The sequence below is a fragment of the Plectropomus leopardus genome, chromosome 19 (genome assembly GCF_026936395.1).
Source record: "Plectropomus leopardus strain MGB_pleo_1.0 chromosome 19, ASM2693639v1, whole genome shotgun sequence".
In the NCBI taxonomy this organism is placed as follows: Eukaryota; Metazoa; Chordata; class Actinopteri; order Perciformes; family Serranidae; genus Plectropomus; species Plectropomus leopardus.
In genome coordinates, this window is record NC_142194.1 from 18,207,103 (window position 1) to 18,222,399 (window position 15,297).

General features: G+C 39.2%; 1 protein-coding gene across 2 annotated transcripts in view; it reads left to right on the forward strand.

The window, feature by feature from the left end:
- The window catches only part of LOC121959354 (uncharacterized), a 33,467-nt gene that overhangs the window by 4,696 nt on the left and 13,474 nt on the right, over positions 1-15,297 (forward strand). Inside the window, exons 1-5 of one of the 2 annotated variants that reach the window (XM_042508623.2) lie at positions 5,043-5,479; positions 7,059-7,906; positions 8,873-9,053; positions 10,693-10,832; positions 13,530-14,095. In XM_042508623.2, coding sequence (XP_042364557.1) covers positions 7,084-7,906; positions 8,873-9,053; positions 10,693-10,832; positions 13,530-14,095 — 1,710 coding nt within the window. In that variant the 5' untranslated portion in view covers positions 5,043-5,479; positions 7,059-7,083. Of the gene's footprint in view, positions 1-5,042; positions 5,480-7,058; positions 7,907-8,872; positions 9,054-10,692; positions 10,833-13,529; positions 14,096-15,297 lie in introns of those variants that run through there. The other variant, XM_088070081.1, reaches the window with a different exon arrangement.

The window sequence follows — 15,297 nt, forward strand, 5'->3', positions numbered from 1 at the left end:
CATGCATTAATAAATCCACATCTGTGGATAAAATGTATAGCCATAATAATCAAGCTATTGTACAAACCCCAATTCCAATGAAGTTGGGACATTGTGTAAAACATAAATAAAAACAGAATACAATGATTTGCGAATCCTTTTCAACCTATATTCAATTGAATACACTACAAAGAAAAGATATTTAATGTTCAAACTGATAAACTTTATTGTTTTGGGGTTTTTTTTGCAAATATTCACTCATTTTGAATTTGATGCCTGCAACATGTTCCAAAACAGTTGGGACAGGGGCATGTTTACCACTGTGTTACACCATCTTTCTTTTTATCAACACTCAATAAGTGTTTGGGAACTGAGGACACTAATTGTTAATGCTTTGTAGGTGGAATTCTTTCCCATTCTTGCTTAATGTACAACTTCAATTACTCAACAGTCTGGGTCTCCTTTGTCGTATTTTGCGCTTCATAATGCACCACACATTTTCAGTGGGAGACAGGTCTGGACTGCAGGCAGGCCAGTCTAATACCCACGCTCTTTTACTACAAAGCCACCCTGTTGTAACACATGCAGAATGTGGTTTTGCATTGTCTTGCTGAAATAAGCAGGGACGTCCCTGAAAAAGATGTTGCTTGGATGGCAGCATATGTTGCTCCAAAACCTGTATGTACCTTTCAGCATTAATGGTGTCTTCACAGATGTGCAAGTTACCCATGCTATGGGCACTAACACATCCCCATACCATCACAGATGCTAGCTTTTGAACTTTGCACTGATAACAGTCTGAATGGTCCTTTTCCTCTTTGGCCCGGATGACGCGACGTCCATGATTTCCAAAGACAATTTAAAATGTGAACTCTTCAGACCACAGCACACTTTTCCACACAGCATCCTGGGTGTTGTTGATATATGGTGTTGGCTTTGCATGGTGGAGTTTTAACTTGAACTTGTAGATGTTGTGACAAACTGTGTTAACTGACAACAGTTTACCGAATTGTTCCTGAGCCCACGTGGTAATATCCTTTGAAGGATGATGTCGGTTTTTAAAGCAGTGCCGCCTAAGGGATCAAAGGTCACGGGCATGTTGGTTTTTAGCCTAGCTGCTTATGTGCAGAGATTTCGACAGATTCTTTTAATCTTTTGATGATATTATGGACTGTAGACAATGGAATCCCTAAATTCCTTGCAATTGTACATTGAGAAATGTTCTTAAACTGTTGGACTATGTTTTCACACAGTTGTTCACAAAGTGATGAACCTCCCCCAATCCTTGCTTGTGAACAACTTGGCCTTTTGGGGATGCTCCTTTTATTCCCAATCATGACACTCACCTGTTTCCAATTAACCTGTTCGCCTGTGGAATGTTCCACACAGGTGTTTTTTGAAGATTCCTCAACTTTTCCGGATTTTTGTTGCCCCTGTCCCAGCATATTGAAACGTGTTGCAGGCATCAAATTCAAAATGTTCAAATTCAAAAGAAATATTTGCAAAAAAAAACAATAAAGTGTATTAGTTTGAACATTAAATATCTTGTCTCTGTAGTGTATTCAATTGAATATAGGTTGAAATGGATTCGCAAATCACTGTATTCTGTTTTTATTTATGTTTTACACAATGTCCCAACTTCATTGGAATAGGGGTTTGTACATCCCTTTTTAAAAAAAAAATAAAAAAAATCTGCCATTAGGACACCAATGAAACTACATGAACAAATGAATGTTCCTCAAAAACCTTTATATACTTGCTGACTATAAATGGTTTAAATGGAAAATCTGACTTTTTGTGCTTTCAGCATATTGTAAACTCCCTGACCACAGACTCATAATATTTTGTTACTAGTTCCACAGAGAGCAGAAATGAAACTTTGAGCCCATTAACCCAGCTGTACAGTAACGCAATGTCCATGAAACTTCAACTAAAATTCGTTGTGGTCAGTTTTGCTAGCCAATTACTGCACTTTAGTACAATTTTAAGCTACTTGTACTTTACTAGCGTGTTTCTGTTTTATGCTGCTTTATGCTTCTATTCCACAACATTTTTTGGATGGATATATTGAACTTCTTCATTCCACTGCACCTATTTGACAGCTTTAGTTACTGGTTACTTTTTAAAGTTTAACTAGTGGCTGGTCTAGTTTGGCTTCATGTATTATCTTAATGAGTTGTTTATTGGACTTTCCCTCTCTAAACTTTTCAGATTGTTTAATTTGAATAACATTTTGACTCCAAAGAAATCAAATTACCCAAGATTGATTAGATCAGCCTCTTTGGAAGGGCCTGGCCATCTAAACTTCACTGATTAAGGTAGATAAAACCATCTCCAATGATGACTACCTGTGCACTGAGTCGTCAGGATTAATAGTCTAATTATGTAAAATATCATAATATATAATTTGCATAAAAAGTACATTTACTTTTCATATCTGAAGTGCAGTTTGATTATAATACTTCTGTACTTTTAACCTATTTTATTGATAAAACATCTTGTGTTTTTAAATAAATTACTTTTACTTCTAATCGAATACATTGTGATAATGGTACTTATACTTAAGCAAAAGATTTCTTCCACCCCTGGAGAAATGAGGCTGAAAAACTCTCAGTAACCTTGCAATACATTAGATTTGTAGTGTAGCAAAATAATGAAACATTTGTTTCACATTCTTTTAATTCTCAGGGGAGGCATAAATCAAGGTGCTCAAGATATTAACCCTGTTCCAGGAAAATGCGTCAGTAGCCCTGAGCAACTGAAAAGACGTGAACTAACTCAACTGATATTTAACTGCTAAGCCAGAGTTGGACACACCCTAAAGAAAAACAATTAAAATACTTTTAAAACTAGTATACTTATTTTAATATTACTTTTATTTTGTTATCCTTGTATGTATATTCTTATATAAACTTACAGTGTTGGTCAATACAACTTTATACCACATTAAAGTAAACAGTCTGTCTGTGTACATACATACAATAGCTTAGGATGCATTGTGAACTTGTATTAGCAGAAACTTTTGTTGATGTTTTCAGCCACCAGCTTATTAAAGACTTTTTAAAAATTTATTCTGTTTGTGTACAAGTGCAGTCTACTTGTCTTAAACTTTATTAATTATTATCTATTTCCTGTTTCTTCTGATGGAAATATTCACGTGTGCTCTGTAAAACTGTTCTTCTAAGTGTTACACAAATAAAGTTGCTCCTTTTTTCTTTTGTTACCTCTACCATGGAAGTCCATTTCTGTTAATTTGAGGAAGAAAAGATCCTGAAACCTTCTTTAAAAAATGAGTGACTGTCTCAAAATAATGACAAACTTTGGCAAAAAAACTGAATTAGTATTTTAAAATGATGGCAAACTTCTCAAAATAGTGACTTAGTATCTCAAAAAACCAACTTAGTATCTCAAAATGATGAGTTAGAATCTAAAAAAACTAAAATACTGGAGCCGGCAGTAGCACAGCCCAAAGGGATTTGGCTTGGGAACCAAAAGGTTGTGGTTCAAGTCCCCATTTGGACCAAGTATGGAGAGCAGATTAGTGGCACTGCTGAAGTGTCTTTGGGCAAGGCACCAAACCCCCAACTGCTCAGGGCACCTGTCCATGGACAGCTCCCTCACACTGACACCTCTCCATTTGATGCATGTACTGTATATATCTTATGCATGTGTGTTTAGGCCTATTTCAGGCCCGTGTATAACGATGTGGACAAATTTGTTGGTACCCTTCCATGAAATTAGAAGAACCCACTCTCTGAAATAACTTAACACTGACAAAAGTAATTGGCACCCATTATTGTTAATTCCATATTTAATGAAAATAGACATTTACATATATACTTTACTCTATGACATACCAAAGGAACACAGGTGTACATGAGATAATTGCTTTTAACTTGATCAGTTTTCAGGAGGAATGAAACATTGTTTCAATGAGCTGTAAGGGTACCAACAAATTTGTCCACGTCTGTATATGACAACAGAGTAAAAAAAAAAGAATATCCCCTCGGGAATTAATAAAGTACATAAAATAAGAATATTTAGTCTCAGATTAATGAGGTAATAGCTCAAAATACTAAGAAATGTTCTCAAATTGCTGACTGTTATTTTTCATTGAGATAACTCATTTGAGATACTCATTATTGAGATACTTACTCTGTATTTTTTTAAAAAGAAGTTTCCCATTAATTTGAGATATTGGGTCATTATTTTGAGAAAGTTTCTCATTGTAATAACTTACACTTTTTTTTAATCACACTGACAAAAATGGGCTTCCATAACTAAAGAAAAATGAGCTACCTGATCAGCTTAGAATATAAAGCCTACACAATCTTCTGTATTAATACAGCTTTTGAGAAAGTCAGATCCAAGAATTGTTGTTGCTGTTGTTGTTGTTGTTGTTTTATCACTCAAAACCCCAAAATTGGTACAGAAGCTATACTCGGATAATGAAATTTGGGTCCAAAAATGTTCTTAGAACGGTACAATGTAACCAATGCAATGTTTTAGTAATGTTTTCAGCAGCAAGTTTTCTTTTAGTTCCCAGAATTTTCCTCTTAAAGTTAGTGTAACATTCTCTAAAAACTTAGAAATTTGTATTTTTTTTAACATATCACATTTTTACATTTTCATTTTTTAAAAAGAATGTGTGCAATCTCAGTCCTAAATATCATGTTCTGAATGTTGCTTTGAAAATGTTTTGTCTTTGTTCTCATGTAACATTGTGGGAACATTTTATAAAAGAACATTCTATGATCTGTCTCTTCTACACATCACCAAAATATCCTCAGACCGTTGCAGTTAAAATGTTACGTCTTAGTCAGCATTTAACCTTACAGAAACATTATTTGAAAAGATAAACGTCCTTAAAACGTTCTTTGAACATTAGATTAAAATGTATTCTTTAAAACATTTTTGCAACTTGTAGGTAAAGTTAGCCAGTGTTGTGGGAACTGTTCCCTGCTAGCTTGGTAACCTGATATGGGGCAGGACTTCCACTGTCATCAAGTGTCACCACTGAACCCGCTCTCCCCTAATTCACAAAGTAGGGTCAGGGGCCCCCCTTCAGGTCTTTTACAAGGCGTCTTGGGATGAATTAAGGCCACTGCATTATTTTGCTCTAAAAACAGACATTAACACAGCTGCACAGAGTGGATATTTTCTGTATGGTGGCAATACCGACTGGGGCTGACACTTAACCCGCGTTTTAACGCGTTTCGCTGGGTTAACTGGTGTTTTATCTTCAGCTGTGGATGTCTGAATGGTGTACTGAGACGTAGAAAAAAAGCGAGCTTCCCCTGGCAGGCATCATCCCCCTCAGTCAGTCTGACCGCCCACAGTCCGGAGGGAGAGAGAAAGTGCTGCTTTGTGAATGAAGGGAGCGGCGGAGGACAGAAAACAAACTTTACCAACATTATTTACGACCGGTTTTTACATTTAGCCGGGGAGGTTTCGACGGTGCAGCTAGCGACACCTGGCCGAAAAGGACCAAGAAAACACGGTAAGTCACGACGCCTTGAAGGACCTTGTGTGGCACTGATAGAAAGCAGATTGACAGCCTTTTTTTTCGACGGAAAGATGCATGCATAGCAGCCTAACCGTGACTGGAATAACTGTCGTGAGATGGGAGATAATTTCAGGGCAGAACTGACCTCCATGGACTTTTACTTCATTTTAAGACGTCTGGTTTTTTCCCGGCATGGTTTTTCTTCAGAGTGACTGTCGTGCAAACTAATGTAGCTTCTTTAAGACAAATTTTATAGCTAACCTTAGAGTTGTGACGATTTGGGTGATTTTGGGGTGAAACTGCTGCATCTTGTTTAAATTGCTCCTGAAAAAATGATACAGCTCCAGTTTATTTAACATGATCCGCCAGGGTTGGTTGCTTAATCCTATTTATTCGCAGCTAAAAGCATTTCACCGTTTCATGCAAAGTTTCCATCTGCTTGCTAGTGTGTTTCGCAACGTTACATGAGTCATGCAGAAGACGTGCATTCCCAGTGTCACCATGAACAATAAATAGACACATAGAAGACTCATTCATGATATTATGAGGTTTTTCTCAAGGGAGTCTGGTCTGCAAGTAGTAAACATAAGATTTGATTACAGTACTGAGAACACGCTGCTGATACAGTAGGCAGTCCCTTTCTGTGGTTCACATTGTGCTTCAGCCCAGTATTGCTTGAGTTTATTATAGTTCTTCTCATTTGCTTGAACACATTCCTCCTCTCAGAGGCTCCTTTTTAAAATTGTTCACACACAAAACGATTGTTTGCAAAATGCTCAAATACTCATAAAACATGAAAAACATGCAACAAAACCAAGTATTTCCATCAATCAGTAAAACTTGCAATTTAATGAGTATATTCTTTCATCAATCTTTACTCAGTGGACAGCAAAATACAATATACAGTGATCAATATGAACCTGTGATGCATTGCAGTAAATTGTACCAGTAACATTTGTACAAAGCTGTAGGAGTAAATATAACTACTGCAGTCTGCACCTGCACTTTTTACACTTTTAGATGTCCCGTTGCAATACTGTGAATAAACATACATCTTTCAAAAAAAATAGAGAAGAAGAAAGTTTTCTTTGCTCATTTAATTTTTTTGTACAGGTTTTTCTGTGCGTAACTTCCTCTTTGATTGGTGCTTGCTAAAACCAACACAGAGTTGCATCTTCTATTGATGAGGACTGATCACTGATTAAAGAACTGGGCAAAGGAGTTTCACGCAGATACTTTAGAGATTCATAATTATGCAAGTAATTTATATGAACTGTGAACAGATGTTTTCCCTTTGTGTAATACAATAAATGCAGTAGAGTTCATTATTAACCGTTTTGAAAAAGGTGTGAAAAATGTGCAAAACCAATGATAAAGTGTGAACACATTTGTAAGAGAAGACTTCTGCTGTGCTAAGGGGGTGATAATGAGGATCAACTAGATTCCATTGTCATATATCGGGTCTTAGCAATCAAGAAAAACTGTTAAATAGAATTCCAGTATTGCTTGAGATTATTAAACCACAACATCTGCACTCTTTTATTGTATTGAGTGATGCTACTTCTTTTTGCAGAAGCCAGAATCCAGAAGTTGTAAACATGGTGGTCAGTTTGGCCTGCGTGGCCTGTCTCTGCCTGGTGGTGGTTGTCATTGGTGACCCCTGCCTCATCATCAGCGAGATCAACGCCGACAACCCCAGACTGGACACCACAGAGTTTGTGGAGTTGTATCACACCAGCGGACAGCGAGCCTCTCTGGATGGCTACACCCTTGTGTTCTATAATGGAAATGGAAATATAGCCTATAAGGTGCTGGACCTCAAAGACCACAGCACAGATGACAGGGGGTTCTTCCTGGTGGGCTCGGTGGACATGCTGCCCAAACCGGCCATCCTCCTGCCACCCAACACAGTCCAGAATGGCCCAGATGCCATTGTCCTCTATCATACATCTGCTGCTCGCTACAGTGAGAAGATGAATGTCACAGCCCACGGGCTAGTGGACGCTGTTGTTTACATGACTCGCCGTACGGGGGGCGCAGAGTTCCTCGCTGAGACTCTGACGCCAGGAGAAGTGGCCTTCGTCGAGGATGAAACAGCCCTGGAGGGGGACGAGTCAATTGAGAGGTGCTTGCTGTCTGAAGATCGCTGGGGCTTTCAGGTGTCCTCGCCATCCCCAGGTCAGAGGAATAACTGCACCCCTCCTGCCGCCCCAGCAAACAATCCTATCATCACCGAGCTGAAGCTGGGAGGAGGGCAAGTGGACGGGTTTGTGGAGTTCACAGAGGCTCCAGCTGCAGGGCCTCTGGTGCTGGTTGTGTTGGATGGGAGAACGGACAGGGTCAGCGTGAGCGTGGATGTCAATGCTGACACCTCCAGGAACGGTTGGATCACGGTGACCATAGAGAAGAGCTACATGAAAGGTCAGTGTGCTGGGAGTTGTTGTGATTTTGCTTTAATTGGCTGGATAACTTTTTTGCTGATCGAAAGATTTTTATCAATCCTTTTAATTTATCAGGTTCGACATGGCTGCGTGAGCGTAAATGCATTTTAAAGGGATAGTTCAGATATTTTTAAGTGGGGTGTATGAGTCACTTATCCACAGTCAGTATGTGACATACAGCAGATGTCGGTTGGCATGCCGCCAGTTTGGAGAAGCAGGCTGGAGTCCAACATGCAAACTAAGCAATCCACTGCTGTGGCTGGAGGTCAGCAACAAAACTTATTTTAGCTACCTAAAAATGTCCTACCTTAAATAATCAATGTCAGTATTAGTGTACTCTATTTAGAGTATTTTTACTGCTTTGCCTTAATATCAGACAGTGATTTCGACCCAGAAAATGAAGCTTTTATATCGCTCTCTTCAAAGACACCAGACTCCATTGAGAGGAGCAGCTCCTGTGTTCACGAGCCAAAATTACTGTTTTTGTCATTGGAGTCTGGTGGCTTTGACAAGAGCATAGATTGGGAATTGAAGCTGTTAACAGCCTCCTTGTCAGAACAGGCTGTCTGATGGAAGGGTAAAGCGCTGAAAGTACTCCCACTAAAGATACCCAATAAATACACTTAAACTTATATTGATCAGTTTAGGTGAGACTTTTTTGAGGTGGCTGAAATATGTTATGTTGTTGACCCCCATCCACAGCAGTAAATCGCATAGCTTCTATGTTGATCTTCAGCCTGTTTCTCCAAAGCGGGGATGTGCCGACCGACATCTGTGACAATAAATATGGTTAAGTGCCCCATACAACCACACTTCAAAAAATTGAAACCATCCCTTCAAGTACTTTTTTATGCATTCACTCACTTTCGTTTTGTTGTAAATTCATTGTTCCTGTTATGACTTCTCCTTCTCCTTCTCTTTTTCCTTTTCTTCCTCATCTTCTCAGGAGATGAGTCAGGGGCAGTAGCTATCTATAGTGGCAGAGCCTCAGACTTCCCTGTGGGCAGTCCGCTTAGCCAGATTCAGCCTCTAGATGCATTTGTGTTTGCTGGACCAGGAAATAAACCTAGTGCCAACCTAACAGAGACTCTTATCCCTGGCAGAGAGCCCTACCAACTCAGCAACAGGTAAGACACTTAAATAGTTCCCCATTCATTTCAGAAGTTAAGCCACCACAATTAAACTGCAGTAAACACAAGAAGTGGAGAGAATCGGTGCTGCAGTAGTTTGGTGAACTCATGATGTATTTTTGGTCTGACTGTAAGTTGTGTGTGTTACTTTCAGGGGTTATTTTTGAGGCCATAGTTATAAGTGTTACGAAACACTTTCTGATAAAGCATGTATCACTCGGGTGAAGGTCAGCTTGTGACCACTGTTCCTCTTTGCTGAAGCATTTTTTTTCTCGTTTTATGTGTGTCATCACTGTGGCGCAATAGTCACACGCAGGCTTTCACTCACACTGACTCAAACACTTAAATAGAGATCTGCATAACATCACTTCAGTGTTAAATTTTGCAGCTATTTTAGATTTAATCTCAGCCTTAAGAAGAAGACTCATTAGTTTTGATCACATTTTAGTCATTTTTATCTTCTGTTTTACTTTAGTCCAGTTTTTAGCTGGTTTTCAATAAAAAGTCATGACATTTAACTCAACCTCTTGTCATTACTATCAGTCAAAATGTTTTATTCTTTAAACCAATTCAATTAGGCTAATACAGGTATCAGAAATTGGAATCATGGCGACAGCCTGTATTAAATATTGAAGCAACATTTCACTTTCTTAATACTTGTATAATATCCAGATTCCTTACCTTAGTTCAAGTTGATCATATTCTTCCCTCCTAATTTGTAGCCGCAGGGCGTCTTTCTGTCTCTGGTTACTTCATTGCAATGTGTCTTCCTTTCTGCCCAAGTATAAAAAAATAAATCCATAGATCTACATGGTTTTTTTTTTTCCCAACCAAACCCTTTTTGCATTGCTGGGACATCATCACCTGTATTGCTGGTATTCTGGTTATCTAGAAACATCCCTAAACCAGTTCAACCAGTGATTATATTTTGAAAGACAGATTAAACACATAATTAATGGAAAACAGCCCACCATTAACATTTTAGCCCTGTCTCATCTCATAAATGAAAACAAAACACACATTTACCCGTCATAATTTTAGTATCCCAGATATGTTTCTAGCTCACCACCTCCAGTCATGGAAAAAAAAAAGTCACAGAGTAACATTTTTCCTCATAGTCTCCATTAACAAACAAAAAATTTGACCTGAATGTGCTGGATGAAAAGTCAGAGAATCACTAGTTATCACAATGCGTCCTCAGGATGACATTAATGAGTGTACCAAATTGCATGATTATCCATGTAATAGTTGTGAAGACATTTACTGAAACCAAAAATGTCAACCTGCTAGCGGCGCTAGATCACAAGTCAGGAGATCACTAAAGTCACGGAGATTCATCCACAAGCTACCATGATTGTCATGACAATTCATCCAATAGTTATTGAGATTTTTTCAATCTGAACGAAAGCATTGAACCAACTTATTGACTGACTTTCATGACTATAAAGAAATGTAGCATTGCATTAGTATTTATAATACAAGGCTTCATTATTTAACAGCATTACAATGTGCTTTTGCTTATTTACTGCAAAAAATGAATTTGTCATCCAACACTAATCAATTGTAAAATTAGAACTCTTCAAAATAAGGGTCGCCTTGCAAGACTTTCTACTAAATAATTTCATTGTTTTGTCAGTTTGAGAGAGGGTGGCTTCTATCTGAGTCGCTGTGGTGTTGCAGACTGGGGTAGAGATCCCGGTGTCTTCTGGGAGGCCCCGCAAACTCCGGCACAGCCCAACCAGTGCCCCTGGCCAAAGATCTGCCCGCACAGTATTGGTGAGTGTTTGAATGTGCTTTGTGATTCTTGAGTTTATAGTAGATAAATATTAAATAAATGTCACTTTATATGTGTGCGACTCTGATATGTTATCTCTTCTTTTATAATTTGTAAATATCAAAACATATCGGTTTGTTAAAAATACCCACTATTGCTTTAACTCTGTTTACCCCCCCCCTTCCCCCAAATGAAAACCAGCAGTGATTGACATTAGCACCCAGTGTGCCATTCATTCAAAGAAGTTATTAACTTGGCATTAGTTCTACAGATTGTGCTTTGAAACCTAAAGTAGACCAGAATGAAAAAGTGTCTGTTGAAGAAATGTGTTTCAGTCAGTAAAGAAACCCTGTTTATAATATTTAGAAACAAAATATAATGCATGGCCATGAGTTGAATATGCATAGGAAGACAATCACTAATTCATAGTAATTATTAAATAGCGAGTGAAAATGAGATAATGCATAGCCAGCTGTGAGAAGTCATCTACATGGAGAGGCTGCTGTTAATGCTGAATGCTGGGCACGTGTCATTAGGAACTTTATGCACTGTAGAGGCATGCAAAATTGATACTTAGAATTAGATTTTTATTCATCTCGGGGCCACAGAGTATGCCTTATTCTCAGAAAGAGATACATAACTCACATCCTTAGACGCAGAAAATGTTCTGACATCAGGAAGTTATAGATTTGATCATTCACCAACTTAGGAGCAAAGCTACATCACTGGAACAAATGTTGCAAATTAAAGAAGTGAGAGTTGGTGAGGGTGTTGCTCCAAGAAAAAAACACCAATAAGAGGAATAAAAGATTATGGCCTCTTTGTTTGTGTAATCTGTTGCACATTCACACATATTGAGAAGACAGATACAGGCAAATGTCTGACGTTGTAAAACCCTTTTTTTCTGGTACAATCATTACAAGGTAATCTGATGTACATTTTTGGGTGAGACTAAACATTTGGTAGTAAAATCACGAGTGTCATGTCTCATCCAGCTTGTCTTTTTTTCTGTTGTATTGTTCCATCTTATAGTTTGATAAGATTTTCACTCTTTTCCTTCTTAGAGTTAATGAAAAGATCCTACCACTTTCATGTCTGCTGACTGTAGCACCATGTAACTGATATGAAAGTGGTAACACTCCTCGCATCAAACTCTTGGCAAGAAACCAAATTAATGTTTTTGGTAACATGATGAACTTTTCTTTTCATCTTTTTAGCTGTATTTGCAAAGCCTAGGTCACTTAAAAGGGCTCTATGTGAAATTCAGAGTGTATGAGATCCTTCACATTCATGGAGGTAGCAGCTAATGGTGGTAACTCCATAAACAGCACTTACAAGGACAACAGTGTTAACAGAGCTAATGATGTTAGCAATGCTACGCTTCTTACGATATTGCCTTACTGATATCAACTGTAACTGCTGTATGTGTGCAGTGCAAAGTGGCAGCAGTAAGGTTACCAGTAGGACATGCACTAACATGCAAGCTCAGCCAGACCGGCTGACCACAACAAACAACAGAGAGGCTCAGATTCTCATCTCATCTTAGGGCATCATTACTCCACTATATTTTTACAGAGCTAATAGTTGTTTACTGCTATAGTAATGCTCTGAAAGTCGTATACAGAAGCTTTCAGTTGAATCGGTGTCATTGCTTTCTGTTACTACTGAATGTGTCGGCTTTTATGTTTCATCACTATAAAAGCTTCATGTAAACCGGGTCCATTTCAACTGCATGCAACACAAATAATCAGCTTGTGTATTTATATTAAAGGTAAAGTGTGTAAAATTTAGTAGGAGTTGGTGGCATCAAGCGGTGAATTTTAGATTGCAACCATCTAAAGCTTCTCCTGGCTAGAATTCTTTCAGTGTTCATTTTTCAGGAGGTTTTTATCAGGAGCCAAATCATCCACAGAGGTCTCTTGCTCTTCAAAACAAACAAACCAAGCGATTAAAACAGTTATTAAGATAAAATAAAGCAGTTTTAAGTTACAAATAAGTGAAAAGCCTTTTCTCTTATGAGTTAGTGTGTGCTCACCTTTTTCTTATCCAGATGTTCAGGAGGGTTTTTACTGTGAGTCGAATTATTAGGAGAGGTCTCTTCCTTTTCAAAACAAACAGACTCAGTGATTTAAACTGATCAAAAACCGAATAAAGCAGCTTCAGCTTAAAAATCGATGCAGTTCTGACGCACTTTGGCATGTCGCTGCGGAGGGCTAGTCCATCACATGCCAAGGTGAAGTCACCTTTTTTCTCTGATAATATTCAGGATGTTTTAACTGGAAGCCGAATTATCAACAAACATATCAAACAAGTAGTGTAACTCTGGCAACTGCTCATTGCAGTTGGGCGTCTTACTTCAGTGGCTGATACAAAAACGCAAATGGCTTTATGGAGCCATTGTTTAGTTCAACCGTTCTAGGCTGCTGAGACCTTCTTCATGCCGTAAAGAAGGTCTCTGAACGAAAGCTTGCATAATAAACATGATTTTTGCACGGGGTTGAATGTGGGGATGTGCTTTTTTCAATGTTGATAACCACTCTGCTCCAGTACTTCATTTGAACTACCAAAGGTGAAAAAAAAAACTACCTAGCATCTTTACAGCTCTTTCATTAGCATGTTATATGTTTTTGGAAAATTTAGGAGTATGAAAAAAATGAAGTCAAACATTACTTTTAATAGCTCCTTCCTATGTGCTTTAGTGATTCCAGGAGGTACAGATTCACCGCCTCACCTCCCACCCTGGGGGAACAGTGACTTCTTAATCAATGAGCTGAACACAGATACACCTGGCGCGGCTGAGGATGGCGAGTACATTGAGCTGTGGCACCCATCAGGACGCCGGGTCTCCCTGCAGGGCATCTGGATACTACTGTTCAGTGCACACAACAACAAACCGTACAGGGAAATCAGCCTGAGTGGACACTTCACCACTTCTAAGGGCTACTTCCTGCTGGGTAGTGACAGGCTGGTGCCAGCTCCATCACTCCGCCTGCCCCCCAATACCATCCAGAATGGACCAGACGCTGTGGCGCTCTATCGCAGCCCTTTTGGGCCACCATCAGCCGCACAGAGGGGGATCCCCACCAAAGGTTTGCTGGATGCAGTCGTTTACCGGCAGAGAGGATCAGATAAGGAGGCACAGGAGCTGAGTAAAGCTCTCACCCCGGGACAGCTGCCTCTGCTGGAAGATCCAGAGGTTCTGCCTGGTGATGAGGCCCTCAGCCGCTGTAGAGGTCTTTACCCCCATGACCTGTCTGCCTTTTCAGTGAGTACAAAGACCGACACTTTCACCGAGCAGGCTGAGATTAAGCAGTGCTCCTTCTAGCACCAATGGAAAGCATTGTGCTATTGGTGCAAGGGACGGCACAGACAGTTATTCAGGGTTTCCCCACCTATCCATTTATTTTTGGCACAGCGTGACAACATCAGCATCTGCCGCCACATATATAATGTAGATTTTGTAGTTTTGTTACTGTGTCTCTCAATTCAATTCAGTTCAGTGCAGTGCAATTCAAAGTTGCTTTATTGGTATGACCTGGTCTATCCCATATCATAGCAGCAGAGGGAGGTTTGGTTTTACTCGCCTCTAATCTGATCAGCTCCGATTGAGTTTACCACAAACTGATCAAAAGGAAGTCATGAATGTGATAATCAATTAATTTATTCCTTAATGCTCCTCTACAAAACATAAAACTCCACAGACTGCTGTAGAGGGTAAAAAAGAAGTCATGTAAAGTTTGTGCTCTGTTTAGGACCTACAAAATACACAGATCTCAAAAGAAAAAAAAACCACACACACTAACACACACAAAAGTTGGCTCCACCTGCGTTGTCAGTTAGTGACACACATAAGCTCTATTTCTGTGGGAAAAACTGTTATTGCTAGTTCTACTAAAAGATCTGTCTTCCTCCACCCCAGCATTAGATTTAAATCAAGTGTTGAAGCCCACAATTAAACTTACCGGAGGATCATATCTCCAGCGCAGTGGCTCACCAGGCAATCTTTCTCAACCTCGTGCGTTCTTCTAATGACAGGATCGGGGTTGTATATAGCTTGCTGGGGCGTCAGATAAGAGGACTTTTACCAGGTGTATCTCTCCTGCATTAGTTAACCCAATACCAGTTGTATTTTAGACCTTTTTGATGAGCATTCATTATTGTCGAACAAAATATGATATCTCCCGCAATCAATCAACTAGTCAGCTACTTTTTGGGAGCTGCTAAAATGCAGCCATTGTGAATGCTGATAGAGCTACAGATATTTCTCGACTCCAGCAACTAGTCTTTCCTTATAAATTCTTTGACACACATGAGAGACAGCGACTTCAAGAATCAGCTATCACAGGAGCATAGAAGATGAAGAGCTGCTACGGGAGCCAGAATATACAGTATATGCAGGGAGCCAGTATGGGGATAAATGCATTTAAGCGGCCTGTGTGGGGTTGTACATTGAGAATAATATAAGTT